The sequence below is a fragment of the Halichoerus grypus genome, chromosome 2, assembly GCF_964656455.1.
Source record: "Halichoerus grypus chromosome 2, mHalGry1.hap1.1, whole genome shotgun sequence".
In the NCBI taxonomy this organism is placed as follows: Eukaryota; Metazoa; Chordata; class Mammalia; order Carnivora; family Phocidae; genus Halichoerus; species Halichoerus grypus.
In genome coordinates this window covers 166,576,013-166,603,636 of record NC_135713.1, presented here as the reverse complement: position 1 = coordinate 166,603,636, position 27,624 = coordinate 166,576,013, and the positions used below count along the sequence as shown (strand labels likewise).

The window sequence follows — 27,624 nt, the reverse complement described above, 5'->3', positions numbered from 1 at the left end:
TAACCAACCGTGCCACCAAGATGCCCCTCCTATTTATTTTATTAGAGTGACATTATGGGATTTCTGATAAGGTTAGTTTCCCCTTACCCATTTTCCTTTTCATTCAACTTTTTACTAATAGATTTAGTAGCCATTGATCATAATTGCCTTGATTTATTATTTCAATAGAGGTTATTACCTTTGCTTTTTTTTTTTAAGTAGGCTGTACACCCAGCATGGGGCTTGAACTCATGACCCTGAGATCAAGAATCACATGCTTTACCAACTGAGCCAGGCGCCCCTGCCTTTGCTTTTAGGAACTTGATTTTAGGGGTGCCTTGCTGTGTCAGTCCGTACAGCACATGACCCTTGATCTCAGGGTCATGAATCCAAGCCCCATGTTGGGCTTGGAGCCTACTTTAAAAAAAAAAAAAAAAAGCTTGATTTTAACCTGAAACTAATGTAACATCAACTGTAGTCAAATGAAAAATAAATATAAAAACATCTGATTTAATTTTTAAAAAGAACTTGATCTTAGTCTTTTTTTTTAAAGATTTTATTTATTTATTTTGAGAGAGCATGAGAGAGAGAGAGCATGAACAGAGGGGAGGGGCAGAGGGAGAAGCAGATGCCCCACTGAGCAGGGCGCCCAATGCAGGGCTCGTTCCAAGGATGCTGAGATCATGACCTGAGCCAAAGGCAGACGTTTAACCAACTGAGCCACCCAGGCATCCCTGATCTTACACATTTTAAAAATATAAATTATGTACAATTCCTACAGTACATCTCTTTAAGTTTTTTTTATAGAATTTTTTTTTTAAGTTTTTATTTATTTATTTTTAAGTAATCTCTACACCCAACGTGGGGCTGGAACTCTGATTTCAGCTCAGGTCATGATCTCAGGGTTGTGAGATCGAACCCTGTGCTGGGTGTAGAGCCTACTTAAGATTCTCTGCCCCTCTCTCTCCCTCTCTTAAAAGAGTTGCATGCTCTTCAGACTGAGCCAGCCAGGCGCCCCACTTCAGTTTTTAAATGTACATCCATAAGGTAGCCAGAGTGAACTTCTTGTGATTCACTTGAAAGCTGAGTAATTATTGCTTCCTTAGTTTATAGATTTTTAAAATTAAATCAGCTTTCTTTTTCCTTCTCTTCCCCAACGCTGAACAGATTGAAGAAGAGATGTTGGCTTTGCAGAATGAACGCACAGAACGAATACGAAGCCTGCTGGAGCGTCAAGCCAGAGAAATTGAAGCTTTTGACTCTGAAAGCATGAGACTAGGTTTTAGTAACATGGTCCTTTCCAATCTCTCCCCTGAGGCATTTAGCCACAGCTACCCGGGAGCTTCTGGTTGGTCTCACAATCCTACTGGGGGTCCAGGACCTCACTGGGGTCACCCCATGGGTGGCCCACCACAAGCTTGGGGCCATCCAATGCAAGGTGGACCCCAACCATGGGGTCACCCTTCAGGGCCAATGCAAGGGGTACCCCGAGGTAGCAGTATGGGAGTCCGCAATAGCCCTCAGGCTCTGAGGCGGACCGCTTCTGGGGGACGGACAGAGCAGGGCATGAGCAGAAGCACGAGTGTCACTTCACAAATATCCAATGGGTCACACATGTCTTATACATAACTTAATAATTGAGAGTGGCAATTCCGCTGGAGCTGTCTGCCAAAAGAAACTGCCTACAGACATCATCACAGCAGCCTCCTCACTTGGGTACTACGGTGTGGGAGCTGAGTGCATATGGTATATTTCATTCATTTTTGTAAAGCATTCTGGTTTGTGTTTACTAATTGGGATGTCATAGTATTTGGCTGCCGGGTTTTCTTTTGTTTTTTAACTTTTTGAAAAATTTTGAAAAGGGGAATTGATGTGTTTATGTAAAAAGAAATCGGCTAGATTGGGGATATTTACTGAACACTGAAAAAATAGAATGCAGCACAGTGGCTTGAGTCATCACTTTGGGGCAACTATATCCTAAGAAATTTGTGAAAAGATGTCAAGCCTTTCTACATACCCCAAGTTCTCATGAGCCACTCACAGCAGGCAGCATGTGCTGAAACAAGTGATTGTGGAAACACACGTGTATCCCCTAATCAGTGTATTTTCTTTATTAAATTGGTCTGACTTCTCAGCCTCATTTGGAGTAAAAAAGTGGAAATCCATGAACACTAAAGGGTTGCATTGACTTTTTCGGAGAGTAGAAAACAACTTAGTTCTATTTCTGAGTGCTGCATAGGTTTGTCAGTTTTTGTTTTTGTTTTTTGTTTTGTCCGTTCAATTGTGCCTTCTTTGTGGCATGGTGAGATGGAGGTGCTTCAGGAGATCACTGAGTTGTGTAGGAATTGCATCTACAAACCTGTGAGCCTTCAAAGGGGAGACCAGAAGGTGAGAGAGGCCCCTGAACGTTCATGTGGTGGGTATGTTCAGCAGCAGAGTGAGGAGATGAAGCCTATATATCCTAACGTTTTGTTGCTTATACTGTGATGTCTCATCCTAGCTAAGCTCTGTAACTGCCAAGACCCCAAACAGTACTTTTACTTTGTATGAAAACAGAGACATGTAGCCACTATGAGTCAAATGCCGGAGGCATATGAATGATGCCATATTTGCAAACTGCCATCCATTGGAATTCTCATCACACTACAAAGACATAATTTGATTATCCCCCCTTTGGCTTATGGGATTTCCTGTTTACAAGTAGAATAGCCAATTATTTAAATGTGTAGTTGCCATAGTGAACCAGGAGTCACTGAGCCAATGACTTTACCAGCTGCTGACTAATCCTCTTCACCACTGTAGATTTTGCTGCATGTGCAGGTCCTTTTTTTTTCCTGGCTGTTGTTGCTGCAGTACTTTACAAACTTCTGGTTCCTTGAGACTTAGTGACCATTTGGCATCATGTTAACATCACACAATAGGAAACACCACTTCCAGAAGTCTCTAGCCTCAGTGCTAAAGTACTACTGAAAAGGAACTAGCAAGTTTGGCAAATTAAAAAAAAAAAAAAAGTAAAGTTATAGTGGTCAGGGAATCTCTTAACAAAAGCTAACTTTTTTCCAGAAAGGGGCATATTTTGTTTTATGTTGTTTTGCAATGAAGGATCAACCCAATGCTAAAAGTCAGATGTTACTTGGTATTCCACAGCCAGTGTGGAAATTGAGTTGAAGGTGGATAAGGAGCTATGAGTATGACTTGAAGGAAAAAAATGTCCTTTCCAGTGAGATTAGAGTTTCTTACAAGTTATTGTCCTGCCCCCTCCCCAGTTGTCTTGAAGAACCCTTGCTGCTAACTTTGGGTCCCACTTTTAATGTGGTCAGAGGGCTCCAAGTTAGAATTCTCTAAGTCCCTCTCAATAATACTCTTCACCTAGACCTGACTAATGACCAAACAGTAATCGGTCACTGTTGAAATCTTGGTTTTTTGTCAGCCAAATGTAAGTCTTCCCTGGGTATGTCAGCTCAGTCTCTCCATGAATCCTCTCCTTTAGGTGTTTCTGGCATTCATTTAAAGATGACTGGAAGAAAAAATAATATTTTAATGTAAATCTTTTTAAAACCAAAATAACAGTAGAATTCACACTCAGTTTTAGCACTCAGATACATTGTCCTTTTGGCCATGCTCAAGATTACCAGTTTTTAGGTGACCATAATATGCACTTGTCCTATCTTAATTAAAGGGGCTTTTAATTTTCTCAGTATCTTTTTTTGCATTAAAATATACAGTATTTCAAACAAATTGAGAAATGTACCTGTTTGGAAGAAAATGATAGGAGAGGTCTTTAGAATTAATTAAATGTCCAAAAATGTAATGGAATTTGATACCTTTTAAAAAACTATTAATCTGGCCCATCTGTACTACTGGAGGGGTGGAATAGGGGAGCAGATCAATTTTGCATACAAAACTCTTTAAAATCCAAAACACTACCAACGATACATGTTAAAGTCTACTTATGGACTTAAATTAGTCAAATTGAGTTACTGAGTTCATATATACTTGTAAAATTGTGATTGAATACTGACTCCAAATGTCTATCCAGTAGGGCTTTATATCTGATTTAATTGTGTGGCAACCAGTTTTACATGTAGGTCATGACTATACCTGGATTATTCCATTAAGTTAATTTTAATTAAAATATTTATAGTTTGCAAAAATAATTCCAATTAATTGGTTTGTGTGTGTTTGTAAGATCTGACTTCTGAGGAATCTCATACATAGTAGGAATCATCCAAGAGTAAAGGTTGTAGCAGGAAAATTTGAAAGGTTTTGAGAGATCCTAAAGAAAGAAGCAAGCACTTTCTGAATCGGTGTACAAATGTCAACATTTGATCAAATTAATACTACCTCCTCCCCAGTGTTGGTGTTCACTTGGTATATATGTATTTAAGAAAATGAGAAGTATGGGAAATTTGTCCAGCATGTCAGAAAGTTGCAATGCTATGTCTGGTATCCAGAGCTTGGCAGGAAAAAGTTTCTTGTGTTGACTGTCTCTTCCTTTTTTTAAGTTGGCATTTTAAAAATGCAAAACCTCATACCTTGAAATAGATTATTCCTAATTGGCTTCCCTTCCTTTTGCACATACTTTTTCTCTTCTTATTAAACTTTGCTGTAACCCCCAATTATAGTATCTGAAAGTATTTTCATTGATAGAGATCATGTTAGCTGGAAAATGTTTATATTATTTTAATTTAGAGCTGCCATTACTTTTAGTCATTTCGATGCCTAGAGATGAATAGTCCTGCATTTGAACCACCCCCACAGGTATAATATGCTTGGTACCCAAGGCCAAGGATTATTGAACTTTTTAGCATAGTCATGATTTTTAGCTGTCAAGACCTTTCAGTACACTAAAACTGTCCTTGACACTCCCTCCTATTTTTCCTCACCCCCATCCAAAAATTGAAAACTCTATGAGTATCTTTTTCAGACCATAAGGCAGACTTTAGTAACTTTCTACTTCTTCAAGTACTAAATGTCTGGCATTTTAAACTTTTATAGAATACATTGTGTTGGACACTGGAATAATACTGTTTATTTTCACCTGTGAAAAATATTGTACTTGAAACACCTCCTTTGCATTTCTCCATGTGTGCCATTCACTAGTGGAAATAAATTGTATTATACCATGATCTACTGGCTTTTTAAAACTGTGTTAAATATGCACATTTTGGTATAGCTGTTATCATTTGTATGTATATACTGTATATACATATGAGTGTGTGTATGTGTGTAGATGGGTGGATGTAACTCACTGTACAGTTCCATCAGGGCGCTTAAGGTTCTGTTGCTTTGTTATTTCAGTCCTCAGTTAAGGCAAGAATGCATGTGTTTCTTAAGAATGAGTATTCTGGGTTGATATTTATGAGAAGGTGGTCATTAGATGCAATCTTTTCTTTTTTACTCCCTTCTTAGCACTTGTGTGGGTGGAAAGAAAGTTAAGTAAATGTGGAGCCATAAGTTGCAATGCAGTAAAATATTGCTGGGGTGGAGCCAGTCAGCGTTTCTGTGAGTTTGTGTTGTGATGCAATAAAAGATAAGTGATGCAGAGAGAAATGAACCGTGGAAATTCAAAACACTGGTGGTGATTCCTCTGCAGAGATGATGAAAAGAACCAGGAAGTCACAGTCTCCGTGTGCGCAATCTAAACGTGTTTCTTAGGAGTGATGCCATTGATCCTCTTACTCTCTTTATTCCATTAATACTAATATTTATAAATTTTGCTAAGGACCGAAAAAGCCAAGAAAGGAATTAGTGCTAAAGCATCTAAGGTTCTCCTAAAGTATGAGATCAACAGGAAATGGCCACTGGGAGAGAAGGATATGGTATTGGTGTGGGGCTTTCTCCCTTGAGCCGCCTCTTGCTTGCTAATAGTAAGTTCTTCGTGCACCTTCCAGCCCTTCTGAGCCACTGCTATTCAAGCACAGATTTGGCCCAACACAGCAACCCTTTCCTGGGAAGTTTCTATGGTCCTGCATTCTGTCCCATGCTGACGATGTGAAGTGTTTAGTTTGTATTCAAGTCAGAAAATAATATATTTAAGGTGTATAAGTGTGAATCTCCTATAATGATGGAAGAAGAGGTTCTTGTTTCTTAGATAGAAAACTATCTTCTCTAAGGAACAAAGCCAAAACTTGGGCTGTCATCTTTGAGCTGCTTACCAAAATACAGATCATTATTAAAGAGAAATGAATTCTATTTTGTTTTTCCCTCATCTAACGTGATAGTGCCCCTAACCAGGTTGTACATTGCCTTTGAGAAGGCACTCACTCACTCCTAGTTAAGAACTGGAAATTTCCCATCCTCAGATTCCTTAAAGGATGAAGAGTGTGCTGTACACTTAGCAGACTTGCCTCTTGTATGCAAGGACTACTGATTGAAGTCTGTTTTGCTGTGTGTGTGGTTATGTTGTCTGCACTTTGATGAAAACACCACAGTAGGTCTACATTGGAAATGACTATTAATTTGTAAGGAAGTAAGTTTTATTTAAACACTGTCTAGAGCAAGAAGTGAAGCTGAGAACTCTTCCGTTAATGTACATTTATAGTTTCTACTGAATTCTGGTAGCCCCCCTTAAAGTCATGTTGACTAATTTTTCCCTCATTTATATTCAGATTTCCAAAATTTCACTCACACAAGGGAAGAGAACCCATTTGGCCTAATGATAGTTTTCAGATTATAAGAAATAAAAATTAGTATGCACCTTATCTGCCTGTTGTGGGTTTCTTAAACTTGCACTTCTCTGCCACCCACCCAAAAATAGATAACCTTTAAAGAAAATAAAGGCAGAGAATTAAAACTGGGGAGCCACTTACTATGTCACCATCACTGTTAACTGTTTCCCAGCAATCCTTTTTGAAGTTTCAGAGATATTTTTTTGCGTGTATGTATGTGTCTGTTTGATTGTGTGGGGTTTATTTTTTGATTTTAAATATACAAGAGATTCTTCTTTAATAGAGAAAAAAGTTAATCCTCTCTGAGACAGGATGCCCACTGGATATACCAATCTGGACATCTGTAGGTAGCTTGCCATGAAAAAGTGGAGAGAAGATGAGACTTCTGAATGAATGAAAAGGGTGTTTTGACGCCCAAGGATTCCCCCCAAAGTACGGGTAATTCAGCCTGCACAGTTTCCTTTTCGCTCGTAGTTTTTAGCAATTATGAGTGAAAAATCATGTAATTATCTGTAAATATGTAGCTAACAAATTGACCTAGTTTCTGTATTTTTTGGTTTTGTACTAAGGTTTATAAGTCTGTGCCAGCTAGAGAGGAGTTGCTGTCATTACCAGTTGTGGTCCTAGCATCCAATCCTGAAACCATCCTAGGTGACATTTTTAGAATTAATGCTTAAATGTTGTTAAACAGGGGGAAATGAAGCTTAATCATTGATCAGGTTTTACATCTTTCGAAGCAAAGTCATTTTATTTAATATAATGATTACATGTTTTCAATCATGAATGAGGTAGGGAGCCTCCCTCCCCCAGTGGCCATGTTTACAGACGTGTGTTTTGTCTATAAAGTGCAAGAGTTTTAATGTTTATGTAAATTATGCAGGTGGTAACATTATGGCTTGGAACTGTTTATTGGGCTCTGTAGCTGAATTTTCAGATGAAATGAACTATGCTAACTGCTGGCACGTTGATCCCATTTCTGGAGCATTTTTCCTATTTCCAGAATTACATATGTTCCTTTGTCATTATCCCCACTAAACCTTTCTCTGGAATGCCTTGTAGCCTAAGGTATGAAAGGCTGGTAAACACAGACGAGGGAAATGCATTTTTAAAAATCCGTGAGCCCTCATTTGTGTGCATTCAGTACTCCTACGTTTCGGTGGCAACTCTGTGGTCAGTGGAGTTTAGAAATGAGATACCACTGTTAATGAAAAGTGTGTACTCTTTGCTTTTGCATGGCTTGGCTTAGCTTAGCTTCAAAGATGTATTAGGGCCACTTGAAAGCATGAAGACCAGTCGTGTGGGAACAGGTTTCTCTCAGTGGCACATTTTGCTTCTTCTGAGCCCTCAAATACATTGCCTCAGCATGAACATTATTGTTATTATAAATTGCACATGGTCATGGAGTGAATTATGTGATTTAAAGATGTAACTGCTTAATGTTTTCAGATTCTGGCTGGTCCATGTGACTATTTGGCACATATCAAACAGGGTTGAGGGTCCTGGAACCCTTCTAACCCCCTTTTTGTCATAGACAGCTATGTTTAGTTTATTAAGATGTTGGCTGCCCCTGGTGTGTTGCCAGATAGCTCTTTTTTGGTGCCCATTCCAAATGTGCTTCCTTGCATTTCATAGTATTGAAGAAACCACCACCCCTTCTCCCCAACATTTTATGTGTTACACCTTTTATTCCACATTAAATGGGAATTGTGCCTACTTAGAGTGCCCCACCAATTAGTTACATATATGTGTTCTAAAATAATCCAAGCCAGAGACACAAGGTGGAAAAATTAAAAAAAAAAAAAAAAAAATCCACTTGAGGCCAGTAATTTATCTGACAAGATATTTTACCACATTATCTTGACACTTGATATATGAGCCTAATAGGAGTTGCAGGTGGTTTCATAGGGCAAAATCCAAGTGGAGAGGATATGTGGGGTTTCTGTTAGAAGATAATTTTGTTCTTATTTTACCTTTCCTTTTATGATCCTTCTCTGCTACTTTAGAATAGGTTAATTCTCCAAATTTATTTAGTTTTATTTTTTATCTTTTAGAGAAATTTTTACAAAAGCAGTGGTCTGATGTAAATAACATTTTAAAGTAATAGTGCACATAACTTTCCCAGACTATTCCAACCAGATAATTTGTAAATGCTTTAGAGTTTTTTAAATTAACACTTGTGTTGCTAAATCCTATTTATGTAAGTCTGCTAAAATTTTTAACCCATTTAAAACTTAAGACAGACATTTAAATAATGGATGGGTTACTCTGAGCAATCTAGCTTTCAGAACCCCCTTGTTTTAGTATATGAAAAAGATAGCCTAATACACATTAATGAAGTTGGAGAGACTTTGAGAAATATGTATAGTGTATATTTTAAAACAGCTTTGCTTGTATTGTGAAGATTTAAAAACAAACTTGAGATTTTTAACGTAACTATTAACACAGTTTTAACATAAGTTATCCCACTGGGTTTAAGAGCATCTTGAATGTATAATCCTTTTTGTAACCCAGGTTGGTTTCTGCTTTCACCAGTCATCCAAACATATTATTTATGTTTTTAGTTTTATATACTCATTTCCCTTTGTTTTCCTCAACCAGCATGATTTTTTTGCACATGTATTGTAGAAATTTTTAAAAAGAAAAGTTAATACATCGTTTTCTCTGAATTTTCTTCACTTCCCTCTTCCTTTCTACTAACTCCTTACCTTAAAGGCCATATCGCTCCATTTGCATTATTTGTGCAAATGCCAGGGTTGGTTTTTATTTTTATTTTTGCTATTTACCTAAAAAAAAAAAAAAGAAAAATGCTTCAGTCAATTGCTTTTTTTATTTAAAAAAGAAAAAAGAAAAGAAAAAAAGCTGTAACCTTATCATTTCTGAGTAGACCATTGAGAGATGAATGCACACCTGTAATAGCCCAGGACCAGCTTTGGTGGCTAAAGGGAATATTTTAACTAAGCAAGTTCTTTTCTAAAAGTGGTATGTATTATTAACAATCTCTTTCAGTTATTCCCACAAGTCAGGGGTCCAGATAAAATGAGGGTTATCAGCTAACTGATACGTTATCATTGAGGTTCATCAATGAATTTGTACATTTCTAGTTCCCTTTGGTGAAGGGAAAAATGATGATTTTGCAAGACCTAGATTTTGGCTTGGTTTCTTGCCTCCTTTTTTGGCAGCCTTTATCTTCTCATCTCCCAAAGCCCTTGAGCCTGTAGGGTTTTCGTGGTAGGCAAAGGACTTGTGGTCTTTTAAAACTAGGACTGATATTTTGGTGAAAGATTATCGTGTTGAAAGTGATGTTCTGCCACTTTACCAATGACTAATTTTAAACATACACAGTCCTCTCAATTTTCGGACCAAACAGATGCCCACAGTGGAGGCTTATCAAGGGTTGCAATGGGGAAGAAGCCTCTCCCTCACTGTCAGCACCAGCTGGTAAAGGTGACTGTACAGATGTGCATTTTCCTTTTGGTAGAAATGGTCCGCAGCACTAACTGGTAAGGCTTATTGTACAGTATATTGTCAGTATTCTTCTGGTTCAACATACCTTATAGTTCATATATAACCTGTATTAATTGTATAGATTGTGCATTTAAAGCTGTTACCAAGTTGTCAGAACATAAGAGCGAAAACAAGGTCATATGTAATATTTTGTTTGTAAGTATCCTTTGTATCATAGCAAAGGAAATGTTTAAAAAAATCAACTGTAATAAAGTAATTTTAGTACACAGAGTGTCTGCTTAGCTTTTTTAAGTAATCTTATTTCCAAAGATAAAGTGTATTTCAATTAAGTGACTATTGGATAATCTCAGGCACTGTGCTGGATGTTGGTGTTACTACAAAAATTGTAAGATATAGGTAAGAGTGAACTCCCTGATGTGGACGTAAACCCTCTGGTCTGATTGCCTCAATATTCTGTTTGCCCAGAGAATGAAGTGGCCTGTTGTGTTGTGGGTGTGAGGCGATTCTACTTTAGGTTCTAATGGTTTGATGCAGGTCCTTCAGTTTTATACAGACCTCTGTTCTAGTCTATAGAACTCCCAACTCCTCCCACACACATGGTCTATGGACACGTGAATAGATGCAGTTCTTGAACCTTGTAAAAACTTCAGAAGGTGGTCTCACCTTTTGATGATTTGAAAATCATCGTATTTTCTGCCCCTGTATGGGACAAATATCTAATATAGGCCCATTGCTTAAAACACTGTTAAAGTGACTATTTTTGTAAGAAGGCTAATTTGGGGAGAGGGGTTTAATGTTTTTTAATTAGGAAGGTTTTAAGTGTCATTTAAAAAAGTATTGCCTGGGGCGCCTGGGTGGCTCAGTTGGTTGGGCGACTGCCTTCGACTCAGGTCGTGATCCTGGAGTCCCGGGATCGAGTCCCGCATCGGGCTCCCTGCTCAGCGGGGAGTCTGCTTCTCCCTCTGACCCTCCCCCCTCTCATGTGCTCTCTCTCTCTCTCTCAAATAAATAAATAAAATCTTTAAATAAATAAATAAAGTATTGCCTATTTTATTGAATAGAATATTGTCTGGAAAAGCACTTTTAACTTTTTAACACAGCTTTTTTTTTTTAAGAGTTTATTTGAGAGAGAGAGTGAGAGAGAACGAGAAGGGGGAGGGTCAGAGGGAGAAGCAGACTCCCCGCTGAGCAGGGAGCCCTGGACACTGGGATCATGACCTGAGCCGAAGGCAGTTGCTTAACCAACTGAGCCACCCAGGCGCCCTTAACACAGCTTTTTAACTCCTAGTATGGTGATACTGGGCTATTTTTGAGATTAACAATTTATATAGTGTAATTTGCCTGGGTCAAACAGCTAGGTGGGAGAGCCAAGATTAGATCCCAGATCGCCTATCGCCAGCATTTTCAACATCCTACCTTGAATTTGGAGGAACTCAAAAAAGGTTTAAGAAACAAGATTTCTTTCTGCTTTGTCCCTGCATTTGGAAGTATCATGGACTATCATGGAAGGGGAGAGTATTGTAAAACTTGTACTTCTAGCCTGTATCCACTACCAACAACCCAAAACAAATGTCTAATTTGTCATTGTCTAAATGCATCAAAGAGGCTCTGAGTTAAGTTTAGGGGTCAAAGCCTATCCTACCTGACTGTAAAAGAAATTTGAACATAAATAAAAGTTTACCACAGCTTTTGGCTAGCTCCACAGCCCTAGTGATGATAAGCTGATGCTATCACTTACATCTCAGAGATGCTAGCTGCAGAACAAGGCTTTTCTGTGTGTGTCGTGGCCAATTAGTGACTTTAATTGCTACTATATCTGCAGATACTTGTTTTTTTGTTTTTTTAAGATTTTATTTATTTGACAGACACAGCGAGAGAGGGAACCCAAGCAGGGGGAGAGGGAGAGGGAGAAGCAGGCTTCCCGCGGAGCAGGGAGCCCGATGCGGGGCTTGATCCCAGGACCCCGGGATCATGACCTGAGCCGAAGGCAGAAGCTCAACCACTGAGCCACCCAGGCGCCCCTGCAGAGACTTGTTCTTAATGGTAGAGGGAGACAGAGTTGCAGAGGGTGTTGAGGCTATGCAATAAACAACTTTAAGGGTTCCATTTATAGATTAATGTGCATGGCTTCCCCACAGAGGTGTGTACTAGAGCAGCTCTGAGGACAAATTCTTTCCCCTTTTGTTACCATCCTTTACATTATGAAGTCTAAAATGGGCATTATTTATACTGTCATCTCAGCCAGGGACTAGGAGAAGGCAAAGTATGGTATAAATAGCACTGATTTGAGTTCTGGTCTTTAGCTCCATCACCAGTAATGGTGAGATCTTAAAGTCACGTCTTCTCTGACCATCATTTATAAGAACTAGGAAAACAGATGGGTTTTGGCCAGCAGAACAAATGAACCAGCGTGAAACCTATTAACTATAACAATTATTGAGTATGTGTATGTGTACACATGTTTGAGAAGGGGGTGGGGAGAGTTTGCCCTCAATTGGGCAACCCAGGACCCAGCTCATGTAGGCCCTTCCCAACTTTGCAGTGGAATAACTGGAACTTCTTGGCCTTATAAGAATTGGGGAATACATTCTGATCTGAAAGCAGGTAACACCTCATCATAGAGGTCTTTGAGCTCCGGTTGATGAACTAAGTAGACTAGGAGAATGGGATCTCACCTAGTTTTACTATTTCATTATATCCTAACAGATCTCCTAAATTAAGGCCTATTGGGGCGCCTGGGTGGCTCACTTGGTTAAGCATCCTCCTCTTGATTGCAGCTCGGGTCATGATCTCAGAGTCCTGAGATCGAGTCCTATGTTGGGCTCCTCACTCAGCGGGGAGTCTGCTTCTCCTTCCTCCCCCTCCCCCCCACTCACACTCTTCACTCTCTAAAATAAATAAAGCTTAAAAAAAAAAAATTAGGGCCTTTTTATAGTCTCAGTCTTTTCATATGGAACAACTTGTAAAATAACTTTCCCAAAGACACACAAGTCACAGATAAAGTAGAAACTAGAACCCTCATCTCCAAGCTACTTCAGTACTCTATATTCAATGCCCAAATTACTAATTGCTCAGTGGGAAATATCTCTGTGTAGGTACCATCGATGATCAGGGAATTTTGAGCTTGCTGGGAAATTATTAGCCCAGAGCAGGAGGCCTGGTTGTTGATTAAACAGAGCTGCCACTGGTTAGTGTCAGGAGACACAAAGCTAGATGGACAGAAGTGAAGCAACAGCCGGTGAATACAGAATGTGCAGGGAGGCTCTGTTCACTCTGCAGGTAGGTAAGCATGCATGGCTCAGTACACAGAGGACTTCAGAAGACAAACAGTGCCTTTGTTTCTGGAGATTTAAAAAATAATGACATTCCATCGTTGCAGGGAGACTGCAATTTATTATTCAGAAGCAAACAAGTTGGAGAGAAGTTTTTGTTCAACCACACTAGTGATAAGTACTAGGGTATTACCTCATTATCATTATACAGGAAGGCTGGAGGCAGAGGGGCTAGAGACATTAAATTTTGATTAGTGTTAATGTCTTTGTTTTAATGAAATTCCACTTTTCCTTCAAACTCTTAGTTCTTCCTGGACACTTTAAAACATCCTCTGGTCACTTTGGCAAGGTTATTTTCATTAAAATCTTTATGTCATCTCCCAACTCCCAGAATCTGTATCAGGTCTGTGATCTTGATTCTCAAGCCAACCAAAAGTCTTTACAACCCACCGAGCTCATTCGCATTATTTCAGTTCACCGACTCCCAGATGAGAAGAGACTTTCTATCCAATCTTGGGGTGCCTGGCTGGCTCAGTCGGTAGAGTATTGACTCCTGATCTCAGGGCTGTTAGTTCAAGCCCCACGCTGGGCATAGAGCTTACTTTAAAAAAAGAAAACTCATTTAGGACACCCTTATTTCTTGGCATATGTCCCCAAACAGCAGTCTAGCTTACATGTCCCACCAATGACGTGAGAATTCCTGAAGTGTTCATTCCGTCTCTGGGCACTCCCTGTGTATAACTTAGTCTTGTCTCTGCCAATGGTAAGAACTAGGGAAGATTTCTGATGCCATCCTTTGTGGCTTGGCTAGGGAATCACAGATCCTTATTGGCTCTACCCAAGTGGCCAATTGTACCTGCTTGTTTAAGCAGGGAGAGGAATCCATGCTAAAGTTCATTTCTAAAGGAAGATACCAAGGGTGGCTGACTGACGAAAGATCTGTGGTCTGGGTGGAAGATAAGTAGAGAGGAGCTTCTGACCCGGGGGTAATTTTGAGGTTGTCTGTAAAGCCAAGCTGATACTTCCTGTTAGGGCCTCTTTTTTAACAGTGCTCAAAAAGGACACCTTCACTCAAAACAGAGATGATAACTCCTCAAAGTGAAGATTTGGTGCTTTCTTCTACATACCATCATCTCTGGCCAAGACACCCTAGAAACCTATGTATAAAGAACATAAAATACTAACTCTCTAAGAGAATTCAGTTGTAGCAAGCACAGCCCTAGGTGTCCGAGACCAGAAGCCTTCAGAAGCAGTCCTTTGCTTCCTGCATTCTGATCCAATGGGAGGAGACAGGGCACTCCATCTACTTCTGAGATCATACCTCCTCTAAACCATTGTGTTTGGGGAGTTGTTGTTGTTTTCTCTTACCACTTGAAGGTGGTTGTAAATAATGAAGAGACCAAAAGGAAGGCAAGCAAGTGAATGAGGCCTGCGAGGATCGCTTAAGACTCGAGACCTGGAAAACCAACTCAGTGGTACTTCTTTGGGTTGTCTTAGTTTTATTTTGTTGTTTGTTTCTTGTTTCCTCAAACTCATAACTTGGGATTTTGTTCAAGGGTCACATATTGTCTCAGAATAGTGTGCCTGGGGTTCTTCCAGCTGGTTTCGTATGATTAGCTGTTCACCAAAACAGAGCCAATATGGGCGATTCCTTCAGTGTTAGACTGAAGGTCAGGGTCACCCAAACCTGCTTGAACAGGAACTGCACATTTTTGGCAGAATTTGCTGAAAAAACAGTGATGGGAAGGTGAGAAAGAAGTGGCTTCCTGAGATAGGTTATAAACACATGTGGCACAGGGGACACGGAGGAGAAATACTTAAGAGTCTCTGTATTAGGGCTGTGGGTCCAAGGGAATGAATGAAGCCTGGGCTGTCGCTGAAAGAAAAATGTTACATGTATATACCCCCACCCCACCCCTGCAAGCTTGGCTTTCTTATAAAAAAGGAAAAGAAAACCACTCACAATTTCTCCAAAAGCTTTTACCTTAAAGAACCAGAGTCCCAAGGTATCCGGCCTAGAGAAATAATCCAGAGCTCAGCCCTCGGGGCCCCGTAAGCCCGACAGCTTAAAACCCACTGGGCTGCCCCCATTTTGCGGTCAGTTCTGAATGATCCTGGGGTCCCACATGGTGGGGGGCGGGGAACTGCAGCATCCTAATTAACTGAAATCCCTACTGTACCAGATGCTGGGGGGAGTGGGGTGGCCAGACGTTAGTAATTCTTCCTCAGCAAGCCCTAGATGGATGCTGTAAACGAGCAGTAGAATGGCTTCTTTAGATTTCAGTTCCTCATTATTTTTCCTACTCAGAAAGGGTGAAAGAATGTCGGATGGGGACCATGGAGGAGGGGGAGCAAGAAATGAGGAAGGAGGGAAGTGATTTTTTTCATGACAGGATAATGTGCCTTAGATATAATTGAGCATTGTCTGCATCTCAGGTGAGATTCTGGGATAGTTCAGAGTTTCTTCCTATTTTATTTATTTATTTGACAGAGAGAGACACAGCTAGAGAGGGAACACAAGCAGGGAGAGTGGGAGAGGGAGAAGCAGGCTTCCCACGGAGCAGGGAACCTGATGCAGGGCTCGATCCCAGGACCCTGGGATCATGACCTGAGCCGAAGGCAGATGCTTAACCACTGAGCCACCCAGGCGCCCTAGTTTCTGCCTATTTGATCTAGAACACAGCTGGACTAAGATTATCCAAACCTGAAATTATGGCCTGAGCCACAGGACATGGCTTTTGATAACATCTCTCCTCTTTAAAATTGGTTTGCTGTTTGTGAGGCCAGGAGGGAGCTTCCTGTTATAACAGGTGTCTTCTTTCTTGATGACAAATTAAAATAAAACTTCATAGCAACACCTAGAACTAGATGTCCTATGATAATGTTTAATGGCCTAATTCAAACCAGGATGTGGGGATCAATCCATGCCATGCTTTGCTTTATTCTGATCTTCAGCATTATTCCTCACAAAACCAAACACCATAAAACCAGCCCCTGAGTGGCCAGATCCAGGAAGAAGCTTTTTCTACATCGACACGGATGGCCTTTTGAATAAATTGAGCAGAAAAAGCGTGGTAATGTGAAATATTCATAAGTCACTGATTAAGCGCTTGCCAACCTCTTGCAACTTTTGTTTTCTCTGGTCCCAGATGTCTCTCCAGGCTCTGGAAAGGAAGAGCCTAGAAGTAGTGTCAGAAAAGAGGGCAACGACCCAGAAAACACCAAGGATAGCAGGTTTATACTCTTCACCACCTAGGAGAAGCCTGCATGGCAGAAGAAAACCAGCCCTGGTTAGGACTTTCTGGAGTAATCTCCAGGAACGGTACTGGAGGGAGCAGCCAGAGTGCCCCAGAGGCTGGCGGACCCTGTGTGCGAGAACTCCCTCTTCCTAAAATCATCCTGAAGATCTCCCTAGGCTTGAAGCCCTAGTCTGAAGCCCCAGATCAGCCTAACCGAGACCCGCAGGACTGGTCTGGAAGACCGGACCTCAGCCTTCCAGACGACGGACACACACTCTCTGTACCTTGCGGTCCTCACCAGCCCAGCCTTGGCACCGCACTTAACTGACTCGGCCGCCTTTCCCACACTCACGCAAGACTGACGCAGCCCCGCGGCTCTAGGAGGCCACTTCCACGGCGGCCGCAGCATGAAGTCAGCAGAGTGCCACAACCACAGAACCGAATGAAGGAAGTGGGACTGAGACACAAACATCCTGTCCTCACGACATTGAGTGGCTCCAGCTGGAGAATCAGGGTCGGAGGGCTGATTATTTATGTGGGGCAGAGCTTCCCGATGACGCACATACACCCATTTTCTCTAGAGTCCTCGCTAGGGACGGAGCATTTCCTCCTGAGTCCTTAGACTCAAAGAGTGCTATTCTTTGGCTTAGGAGGTCGGTGACTGGAGAGCGTGACAGTGACAGCCCAGCTGCGGACCAGGAAGAGCTGGAATGTGTTGAGCAAAGCCTGGGGCAGGAGTGTTCTCAGGGTAAAGTGAGCACCAGCTTGCTGGAAGTTCCATCTCTTTCCACAGACCAGTCTAGGAGACGGGGGCTGAATCAGAGGCAAAGGCCTCCAACTGCAGGCCCCCTTCCGTCTTCACGGCCGTTTCAGGACTCTGGCATGCCCAGCTCTGTTCTTGGGCCAGGTCTCACCTCGTATACGATCGCTTCCAGCTAAAGATCTCCTCCAGATTGGAAGACGGAGAGGCCTCCCTCTTCTGCAGGGTTCCCCAGCGACGCCGGCCCCCCAGGAACGAAGCCCGGTGCCTGCTCAGCCCTTTCATCCTCTCTTCCGTTCGGAAGAACTCAGTCAAGGCCCGGAAGCACTCCAAGATGACCTCATGGCTCCAGGCTGGCAAGGGCTCCTGGCGCAGGAAGCCGCAGTGGCCTCCGTGGTGACTGAGCAGGAGGAAGAAGTAGGGGTTGTTGTGAAACAGTTCCGTGGGCAGAAAGTGGTCCGGGGGCCCGCATACAGGGTCGTCGGCGCTAGAGATACACAGCACAGGCACGGCGGCCTCGTCCACATCCCGGAGGGGGTCGTTGTGGTCCCAGTAGGTGTCCCAGCTGATGGGGAAACTCTTGGTGTGGCAGAAGAGGGTCTCCTCAAACTCGCGCAGGGAGCGGCTCCTGAACAGTCTGTGGGTGTCCACGGTGTCCTGCAGGGCCGAGGCGTACCTGGCAGCACGACGCGGAACAGGGAAGGTAGGAGAGAGGGGGAAGAATGAGAAAACGAATCGACAGCAGGAGTTCCAGAGGGGCAGGCCGCAGGCCAGATTCTGGCCACAGAAGCATCCTTTGGCCGTTATGATACTAAACTTCCATTTCATTGTCATCATTTAAAGATTTTATCTTGGGGCGCCTGGGTGGCTCAGTCGTTAAGCGTCTGCCTTCAGCTCAGGTCATGGTCCCAGGGTCCTGGGATCGAGCCTCACATCAGGCTCCCTGCTCGGCAGGAAGCCTGCTTCTCCCTCTCCCTCTCCTCCTGCTGTGTTCCCTCTCTCACTGTGTCTCTCTCTGTCAAATAAATAAAATCTTTAAAAAAAAAAAAAGATTTTATCTTTTTAAGTGAACTCTATGCCCAAAGGAGGGACAGCAACCCTGAGATCAAGAGTCACATGCTCTACGGACTGAGCGGGCCAGGCACCCCACTGTCATCATTTAAAACCAGGAGATTTCACATAAATTGCAGATATTTGGGATCTCTTGGGAAATGGAAAGGTCTGGCAACATGGGCTGGCATTCAGGGCATTTCTCCCCTCGTGCCTTTGTCACAGTTCCTCCCAGGCCTGCATTCATGGCATTAACCTGCCTAGCCCTGGGGCAGCAAATGACTTCACAGCGGCTGATCCATAGTGACAGCTCTCCTCCTGACCTCAACTCCTGACCTTCTAGGCAACCTGCTTTGAACCATCACCTCCTGAACCCCTCCTAGAACTCCCTGGCTCAGACTATTCAAGTGACATCCCCCCCATCATTAACATTTTACTTTAGGTTATATTAGTCTAATATTTAAAAGTTAACATGCTGTCCAGATAATGGCAAACCTTGAGCAGTGGTACAGGTATTCCTAGAGAGGGCTGAGTGGCAGAGGAAGTAGCCAGGAGGGTAAGTTCCCACATGGGAGCCTGAGAACCACTGCTCTGGGGAAGAGGGACATTTTTGCTGTTTCAACCTCCATGGAGAGAGCCTGGCACCCTGACACGAAGGCCGGGATGGGCAGCTCAGTGCTTTGGGTGGACCAATCCAGACTTAGCCAGTTGAATTTGGATGTGTGTCTCAGGCAAACATTCAAAGAGGCTTGCCCTGAGTTTTCCATCCCAAACTTCCATGGGCAGGACAGACCCTAAAGGCCCGGATTTCCTCTCCACTTCCCTCACCTTATCCATCAGCTGGTGCCTCGAGTCAGCACTGGGCCGGGGGATGGGGGGGTGGGGAGGTCATTTGGGGATGGAAACTGGCAATTAAGCCATATGAGAACACCTTGCCTTGGACTGCTCGGCTGTGACAACACTTCGGGCCATTGTTGAGCTCAGGGTTTGACCTTCTCAGAACAAAATGGGGCAAGGAGAAAAAGAGAAATCACAATTGCCACCACTTTTTGAGCACCTACCCAGTGCTAGGATTTGAACTAACGTGGGTCTGACTGCACATCCCAGGTCTTTCTGCCTCACCACACTTTCTGCTTGAACGTCTTTGACCTCATTTTGCCACCTCCTAGGAAGGCAACAGTGCAAGCTGAGGCCTGGTCATTTGCTGTGGGAATGGTCGTTCAGGCCTCTTCAGGGCCAAAGCCTCACCTGTCAACCTAATGGTGGATTGCTCTCCTTTTGGAGATTTTTTAAAAAGTATGTTGACATATTCTTTACATTTTTGGATCAATATCAAGGAATATGCAAAAACCTTCGTGGGGTCCAGAGAATGTTAATAAATCACATACCACCAAATTTCTGATTCCTGTCACCTCCAGGCTCAGACGCTATAAGGAAACATTCTGGACAGACAATCAGTTGCAATTGCTTCCAGAACCCTCTTTGCTGATTTGACAAGCTGTGGGTTAAGTGGTAAACTTGTCTGGCGCTGCCTCTGCTTACAGGTGGGGCAGGTGCTCAGGTTGCTGGGACAGCCTGGGGGGAACCTGAGGCCATGGGGCCCCATGGCAGGAGTCCCTGTTCCAGCATAGTGATGTTAAGTCCGTCCATAGCTTTTAAACCTGTTTCCCTGGTTCTGTCTAGACTGGAGGGTTTGGACAGCCTCGGAAAGTGTGTGAAGAGAACTTTGTCCAAATTGCCCTAAACCTATGTGATTCGATACCAGGCAGGGCCGTTTCTTCGTCAGCCCAAGATCCCTATTTCCCTCTTGCCGGCCTGCGGCCTCCGTTACCCACCTGCTGAGGGCCACCTTCTGGTGGAGCAGAAAGCCCCGCTCATAGGGCCAGGGCAGGCCGGCCTCAAACCACTCGCGGCAGCGCAGCACGGGCGAGATGCAGGCGGCGCCGGTCACATAGCTGGAGGAGCCGCACTCGCCCAGGTAGGACAGCAGAAGCGCCGAGCCCGAGCCCTCGCTCACCGCGAACAGAGGGGCCGCTGGGTGTCGGAAGCGGATGTAAGTGACCGCCTCTTTGAGGTCGGACGGGTCCCCGAAAGGCTGCAGCCGGGGGCTGACCAGCGGGCAGCCGTGGTGGCCGCGGCGGTGGAAGATGACCGGGTAGTAGCCGCGCTCCAGGGCGAGCAGGCAGAGGCCGAGCACGTTGCGAGTGAGGCGCCCCCATGCACTGGGGATCACCAGCAGCACCGCGGGGAGGCCCCCGGCGTTGGTGACCCGCCGGCCCCGGGGACAAGGTCCCACGACCCAGTCCAGGGCCACCAGCCCGTCGTCCGCTAACTGCAGGTACTCCCGGGCCAGCTCAGGCCCCGGCCCTGCCGGCAGCACGAAGTGGCAGAGGGTCTGCAGGTGTGGCCCGGAGAGCCAGGAGCGCGGGCGCGGCTCCAGCGCAGTCGAGCGTCGCAAGGCGCTCAGCAGGCACTGGGCCAGCGCCGACGGTTTACAGATGAGCCTGCACCCGCCGGGCAGCGGCTCCCGCCCGTCGCTGAACGGGGCCGCGGCGCCTCCGCCGTCCGCCTCCTCCTCGTGGTCCTGGCCGCTGGCCCCCGGCAGAGTCCTCGCTCCGACGGCGCGCCGCAGCCGCGGGGCCAGCAGGCCAAGCAGGGCGAGCGCGGCCAGGAGCAGGGCGAGGGCGGCGCCCCACGGCGGCATGGCGAGGCAGGAGAGCCCCCGGCGGGTGGAGGGTGGCAGGCGGCGGGGCCGTCCCCTCCGCGAGCTCCCGGCTCTGCGGGCGGAGCTGCCCAGGGCTCTCCTGCGCGGGGGTGGGGTGGGGGGTGGGCGCTCGGGATTGGCCGTGGCCCCGCAGAGGCAGCCAGTTCGGGCCCGGCTCCCCTCGCCCGCCCCCCCAATCCCGCCCCAGGCCCTTTGTACAGCGATTGCGACAAGCCGGAGCAGAAGGTGAAAGGAGCCTAGGCCACAAAAAAGGGAGCGAGGACGCGCCAGCGAGCCGGAAGGGAGTGGGGAGGGCAGCGAGCTGAGGAGTGGGGTGTTGGCGGCACAGAGTGGGGAGACTCGGATCGGGGCACGGGGATAAGCATCAGAGTCCCCGCCGACCCTCCCCTCGGCCCCGCTTGGTGTGTAGCTGCGCGGGGAGACCCTGAGTCGCTGCGCCCTCAGGGGCCGCAGCTGAGAAGTAGCAAAAGGGAGAAGTGAATAAACCACAGCTCCGGGCTTGGGCTCTCGGGCTCCCGCGGGGCCGCTGCAGCGGCAGCCGGAGCCACTAGCCGCTCCTCCCTCCCCAGGCTCGGCCGCGCTCTCTGACCTCAGTGTTTGTCTCGGCCCTGCGGGCACCCTCAACTGCGCTAGAGCCCGGCCGGGCGGGGGGTCCGTCTCCGGGCCAGCGGGGGCTTGGCCGGCGTCCCGCCCCCCAGCGGGTTTGCTGCCGGGGGCTGCTCGTTCCCTGGCCTGCATCAGCGTACTGTCCGGATCCCGCCCGGCGCATGGGGCTCCCAGGAGGGGCTTCAGCTCATGGAAATCCTCAACACCGCTCCCTGAGAAAGACTTCCCCAGAAGCAACAGCCCCAAACTGGGGGAAAAGATGCAGTCAGGCGCGCTGCTAGGGGGATGCCTGTCACCCTGCGATGGGGCCGTGGCAGGGGCTAGGTTGCAGTCCCTTCATCACTTCAGTAGCTGGCAATTACAGGGGAACGAGGGAGGGATGGGTAAGTAACCCCCTTGTAAGTCACGTTCTTGCTCTATTTCGAAATAACCCACTTTCGCTCTGTTTCGAAGTTTGAGGCTGGGCATCTCAACCTTCGCCCTCCACACACGTTCCCGTATTTCCTCAAAATCCTGAGCCGGGCCAAGGAGAAGGGCACTGGAAAGAGGGTAGCAGAGCCGGCGCCGCCCCCCCCCCCCCCCCCGCCCTGCAGGGGAGGTCCGGCCAGCGCTCCCTGCTGGGGGCGAAGCCTGTGACTCCTCCACCTCACGGTGACAAATGTCTCCCTGAGCACACGCCGGCTATCGCTGAACAAACAACGACAAGAGCGGAGGCGGGCGTGGGGGAGCAAAGCAGCCCCAGACCCGGCTTCGGCTTCCTCGGAGTTCTGGGCCTGGGGAGGGTAGAGGCCCGAGACCTTCCGAAGCTCCTCTGGGTTCGGGCCCTATTTGCGAGGGCACGGGTGGGATGGACTGAAGGTGAAGCTCTAGACTGGGGACCCTCTTCCTTCCGCAGCTCGGACTTCTTGATTCTGCCCCTCTTCTAGCTGCAGGTCACACTGACGTGTCTGAAGCGGGTTTGCCGGAGGAGCGTACCGGTCTTCCCTCCGGGGCTACTCGGTCCACTGGGATCCCACTTCCCGCCCTTCGCCCCGCTCCATGATCCCACCCAGGCACTGCAGCTGCGCTCTGCAGGCCGCGGAGACGCGCTGGGACGAAAGCGCGGGCAAAGGAGGGATCCCCGCCTGTCCTGCAGCGCGGTGCACTGGGGCCGGGCTCCTGCGCGAAACTTTTCCGGCTTCGAGTTTAGGACGCGTGCGCGCAGGGTCCGCGGTTGTCGGCAGGCATTGGGGCGGGGCGGAGGCGGGGCGAGAGGAGTACGCAGCTGCGGGGGCGGGGCGAGGCGGGGGGCGCGCGGTCCTGGGGCGTCGGGGCGCGCGGTCTGGGGGTTGGGGGGGGGCGGGACGGCGCGCGCGCGCTCGCCCGGGGTCTACGTGGGCACACGGGCGGCGCGGGGGGCGACGAGGGGGCGACGCAGGGGCGCGCGCTCCCTGGCTTGCGGGGCGGCCGGCGGATCCCCGGGCGGGCCGGGATGGCGCCACCTCCGCCTTCGCCCCAGCTGCTTCTCCTGGCAGCCCTTGCGGGGCTCCTAGGTCCCAGTGAGGTAAGGCGACCCGCTCCCGAGCAGGCTTCGGCCTGGGATCTCAAAGCGCTTTGCCGAAAGTTCGTCCTGGAAGGAGTGGCGCGTGGAGAGGGGACTAGGAGCCCTCCCCTGGCGGGCTGGGCCTGGGAGGGAGAGGGCAGGGCCCCCGCCGAGCCCAGTGCCGCAGCTCTTCTGTGCCTTGGACCCACAGGTGGTGGCTGAGCCGGAGGAGGAAGCGGGAGCCGGTTGTCCCGAGGGCCTGTGGCCTCTGCCCCCGCAGGTGGGAGCCTGGCGGGGGGGTGGGAGAGAGGGGTGTGAAGGAGCAGCCCAGCCCCGCTCTGGCCTCGCGGCGTCCTCCACAGTCACGCTCTGAGGACCTCTGCCGATTCCTCTGGCCGTCGGTCGCCAACGTCTCCCTCCCGGCCGGTGGTGTGGGGCCTGCTGCCCGCCCCCCCGCACGGAGTCCCCCAGCTGCTCTAAGCCCTCTTTTCCCCCCATGCATAGGTGTCGCCCAGAGTGACTTACGCGCGGAGGAGCCGATGGCCGGTAAGTGCAAGGCGGGGGCCGTCCTCGGTGGGAAGGCGCGAGCTCCTGGCAGGCGTTCTCCGCGGTTTCTGCTCTCCAGCTCCATTCTCCACCACTTCCCTCGGGAGGAGACAGTGCTCTCGGGCCCAGGACGGGGAGCCGCGGGCCCCTGCCCTGTCGGTGCTGCGTCAGGAATGCTGTCGGTAGCTGTCTGCCCGTAGGCAGGAGGCTGCAAGGGCAACTCTGACCCAAAAAACAACCCTTGCCCCAACTCTGCTGTGTGACTGTGGGACGGCTCCTGACTTCTCTGGGCCCCAGTTTTCTTAAGGGGATATTAATAACGTCCCTGCTCCCGAGGACTAAACGAGCTGTGTGTGATAGCACCTGGGGGGAGTAGGAAGCTGTATGAGGTAGAGTGTGCCCGAGGTTACCAGGCACCAAACTGGTGGGTTCGCCTTGCATGGCCGCCTGTGTTTTCGTTGCTAGTGGTCAGATAGCTTCCCTGTCCCTTTGGGTTTTCCTTTCGAAACATCTAACCCTTTTTTTTTTTTTTTTTAAGATTTTATTTATTTGAGAGAGAGAGGGAGGGAGCAAGAGCGTGGGGGGGAGGGGCGTGGGAGAGGGGCAGAGGGAGAGGGAGAAGCAGGCTCCCCGCTGAGCAGGGAGCCCCGATGGATGCAGGCTCCGATATGGATGCGGGTCCCACAGACTCTGGGATCACGACCTGAGCTGAAGGCAGATGTTTAACCGAGATGAGCCAAAACATCTTTTGAACCTTGTAATAGCTCCAGGCCAAGAAACCTCATGCCACCTACCTGATTCCTTCCCTCAAACACCCTTTCATTAAATCATTCCACTGTTCAGAAACCTTCAATGGCTCTTTATTCTCATCTTATCATGGTCATACCCATCTGATGCCTCTCCCCACCCCCACCCCCAGCTTTTTCAGGCCCTGCTTAAATAAACCTAATCTGACCTCCCCAAGTCTTTGGTTCCTCTCCAGTTTTGTTGGTCTACTCACCACACATGTGAGTTCCGGGCTCATTCCCACTGCTGTACCTTTGCTGCTGCTTATTCTCCACACTGGGCCTATCCTGACCTGAAGCTGAAGTGGGCAGCTCCCTGCCCTCCTGCCATCCATCCCATCCACCTCCAAAGCCCAGTCAGCTTTCTTGCCTGATCATGCCAGCCCTTACTCATCACCTTCTCCAAATTCGTGTAATGCTTACAACTTAGCTCTTATAATTGAGCAGCTAGTCACTTTGAGTTTTATTAGTTTGCTCTTTCATTTGCATTAGTTCGCTCTTTCATTTGCATTAGTTCTATTGCCCTGAGTTTCCTTTACATTCCCTGCAAGCAGAGTCCAGGAGTTGTCTTTTGGCATCTCCTATAGCATCTGGCACAGTGCTGAGCATCAGGTCAGCTCAATCAAAGAATAATTAATAATTGATGAAGTGTTTCCCTCGTGGGATTGTGTACCTGCTGCCTGAGCGCCCTGTATTTGGATGTTTGGGGGGAGATTGAATATATAGATCGAGTCAATAAGTAGAAGGCCTGGTGTCCCTGTGGGGGTGCTTACAGTCTGGACGGGGGATCTGCGGAGCCGCTATTGCAGGTGCAGAGAAATACAGCTGAAGAGTGGGGTCCGACAGCGTTAACTGTGAGCTTTGAGGGGTGGCACCTGATGGAGAGGAGGGGTGAGAGGAACACTCAGAGGCAGGAGGGTATGCCCGCCAGCACCCAGGGCTCTTTGTCCTTTCTTGAGTCCTGAAGATGGGTCATCTGGCCACCCCGGGAATCCCTTTAAGCTGGCCCCCCAGGATGGGAGGCCTTGGGATTCTCAGCGCCCTGGGCCTGGCGTGACGTCTCCATGCTTCTTTCTCTAGGCCGAGGATGTCAGCTTCCTGTACCACCCCTGCGTGCACCCTTGGCTGAAGCTCCAGCTTGCCCTCCTGGCCCGCGTTTGTGTGGCCCAGCCCTCGCTGGCCCCTGACTCTAGCCTTACTCAGGAGCGGGTAAGTGGTTGATGAAAGGTGGCTGTCTGGCTCCGGCAGAGGAGGTAGCCCCGTGTGCAGGGGAAGGAAAACTCAGGGACTTCTTCCTACTTGCCCCCCACCTTCATCTTAGCTCCCCTTTCCTAGCCCCTGGTGCTGGCAGCATGGGGGGTGGCGCTGGAGATGGCGTGGATAGAGCCGGCCTGGGCTGCCCACCTGCTGAAGAGGAGGCGGCGGCGGAGACAGAGGAAGGAGAAGGCATGGCTCTGCTCTGATGGCCTTTCTGGGTCCTTGGTGCCAAGGCCAGGTAGAGGGAGGCTGTGCTGGAGAGGGTGTGTGCAGGTGAGGGGTGCTGGGCTTGGTTGGTGGTGGGGTCACTGGGCTATCTGGGCAGGGAAAGGGTGACTCCTCTCTCTCTCCCCAAAGGCTCCAGCCTTGGCCTTTACTCTGCGGAGCTGGCGGCCCCCCGGTGCAGAGGAGGCAACTAGGGGGTCCAGGCCCCTCCCTCCTGGCGGTGCCAAGAGGCGTGGGCTGCGGGCTGCCCTGGGCCTCCAGCCCACCCCCTCGGGCCTGAGGTTCCCCTCTGGTTCCCCTCAGAGTTTGGAGGCCAGGCAGCCCATGTTGGTAGCTCGGGGCGAGGGGGGTGATGCGCCGCCTGTGCCCACTCTCCGCCTGCTGCCTGAGGGGCTTGGAGGCAATGCCAGCTCCAGGCTGGAGGCTCAAGTGCCCAAAGGGCAAAGCAGCCCAGGGGGCTGCACCTGTCCAGGGGAGGCTTCCCCAGCCCCTCGGGCAGTGGCGCCTCCCGTGCCTCCGCGGGTGGCCCGGGGCCCCACCCCACGCACGGAGGAGGCTGCTTGGGCTGCCATGGCCCTGACCTTCCTGTTAGTGCTGCTCACTCTGGCCACGCTCTGCACTCGGCTGCACCGAAACTTCCGACGCGGGGAGAGCATTTACTGGGAGCCCACGGCGGACAGCCAGGACACGGTGGCTGGTGAGCAGTTACCCTCTTTACCCACCCAGCCCAGCCCTGGCCCTCCCTGGCCTCGCTGCCGTTCTCTGACCGGTCCCCACCCTGCCCGCAGCTGTGCTGAAGCGGAGGCTGCTGATGCCCCCCCGCCGGGTCAAGCGCTCCCGCCGGAGACCCCTGCTCTCGCCCACCCCGGACAGCGGCCCAGATGGGGACAGTTCCGACTGACCTGCCCCAGCCCTGCCCCTGTGTCAGGTTTGCTTTGTCACCCGGGAGGCCGCGACCTCTGCCACGTGGACCCTGCGCCGGACCGCCCCCTGGTGGCCAGACGGAGCAGTCCCGCCTGAGCATCGCGAAGGGGCTTGTCCCTGTGGTGTGGTTTGCTTCTCGCGCTGGGGCAAGGGGCCCTTTCGGCCTCCCTTGCCTGTGTTTCTAATTAAATTATTTTGGTAGAATCTGGGGTTGAGCTTGTGCGTCTGCCACACAGACACTTCCACCCGGGACACTGTCCTGGGCCACGTAGGTTTTGTTTGAAGTGGGCGTTTACAAAATCAAGTTAGGCACCCGCCCGCCCGCCCGCCCGCCTCCTCCTGCCCACCCGGCCTTAGCCAAAGTTTTAGGAGCGTGAGAGAACCTGGCCTGCTACCACGGTGGGGAGGGGAGGTGGTGGTAGTTACAGAAACCACCCAGCTCCTTTTCTAGAACACAAGGGCTTCCGTTTTGAGTTTTGGGTCTAGAGCAGCTGGAGTCTTCACTTGCTTCGTGCTCTTGCCAGGTTGGTCTTTCTCCTTCTCGTGTCTGCCACCTCCCCAATCCCCCCCCGCCCCGCCCCAGTCCCCGAATTCTCTA

At 48.4% G+C, this 27,624-nt stretch overlaps 3 protein-coding genes across 9 annotated transcripts in view; 2 read left to right on the top strand and 1 right to left on the bottom strand.

The window, feature by feature from the left end:
• The window catches only part of TAOK1 (TAO kinase 1), a 154,535-nt gene extending 144,154 nt beyond the window's left edge, over positions 1–10,381 (top strand). For both annotated transcript variants that reach the window (XM_078068109.1, XM_078068110.1), the window contains one exon: positions 1,147–10,381. In XM_078068109.1, the coding sequence (XP_077924235.1) occupies positions 1,147–1,608 (462 nt within the window). In that variant the 3' untranslated portion in view covers positions 1,609–10,381. The remainder of the gene's footprint in view (positions 1–1,146) is intronic.
• On the bottom strand, positions 9,402–21,899 carry ABHD15 (abhydrolase domain containing 15). 4 transcript variants are annotated; one of them, XM_036111878.2, is made up of 3 exons: positions 20,272–21,899; positions 16,911–18,062; positions 9,402–9,433 (listed from the first exon to the last, which is right to left on the bottom strand). In XM_036111878.2, the coding sequence occupies exons 1-2, from the start codon at positions 21,897–21,899 to the stop codon at positions 17,537–17,539; spliced, it is 2,154 nt and encodes a 717-aa protein (XP_035967771.1). In that variant the 3' UTR covers positions 9,402–9,433; positions 16,911–17,536. The 4 variants fall into 4 exon arrangements, with proteins under 4 accessions (XP_035967771.1, XP_077924237.1, XP_077924239.1 ...); XM_078068111.1 differs by having other exon boundaries at positions 16,979–18,062; XM_078068113.1 differs by having other exon boundaries at positions 17,541–18,062.
• Positions 21,900–22,061: 162 nt separating this feature from the next.
• On the top strand, positions 22,062–27,230 carry TP53I13 (tumor protein p53 inducible protein 13). 3 transcript variants are annotated; one of them, XM_078068114.1, is made up of 8 exons: positions 22,062–22,150; positions 22,694–22,972; positions 23,501–23,569; positions 23,794–23,835; positions 25,701–25,829; positions 25,956–26,150; positions 26,235–26,799; positions 26,891–27,230. In XM_078068114.1, the coding sequence occupies exons 1-8, from the start codon at positions 22,070–22,072 to the stop codon at positions 27,001–27,003; spliced, it is 1,473 nt and encodes a 490-aa protein (XP_077924240.1). In that variant the 5' UTR covers positions 22,062–22,069; the 3' UTR covers positions 27,004–27,230. The 3 variants fall into 3 exon arrangements, with proteins under 3 accessions (XP_077924240.1, XP_035967802.1, XP_035967822.1); XM_036111909.2 differs by lacking the exons at positions 22,062–22,150; positions 22,694–22,972 and adding an exon at positions 23,105–23,310; XM_036111929.1 differs by lacking the exons at positions 22,062–22,150; positions 22,694–22,972; positions 23,501–23,569; positions 23,794–23,835 and having other exon boundaries at positions 25,697–25,829; positions 25,942–26,150.
• The last annotated feature ends 394 nt before the right edge of the window (positions 27,231–27,624 follow it).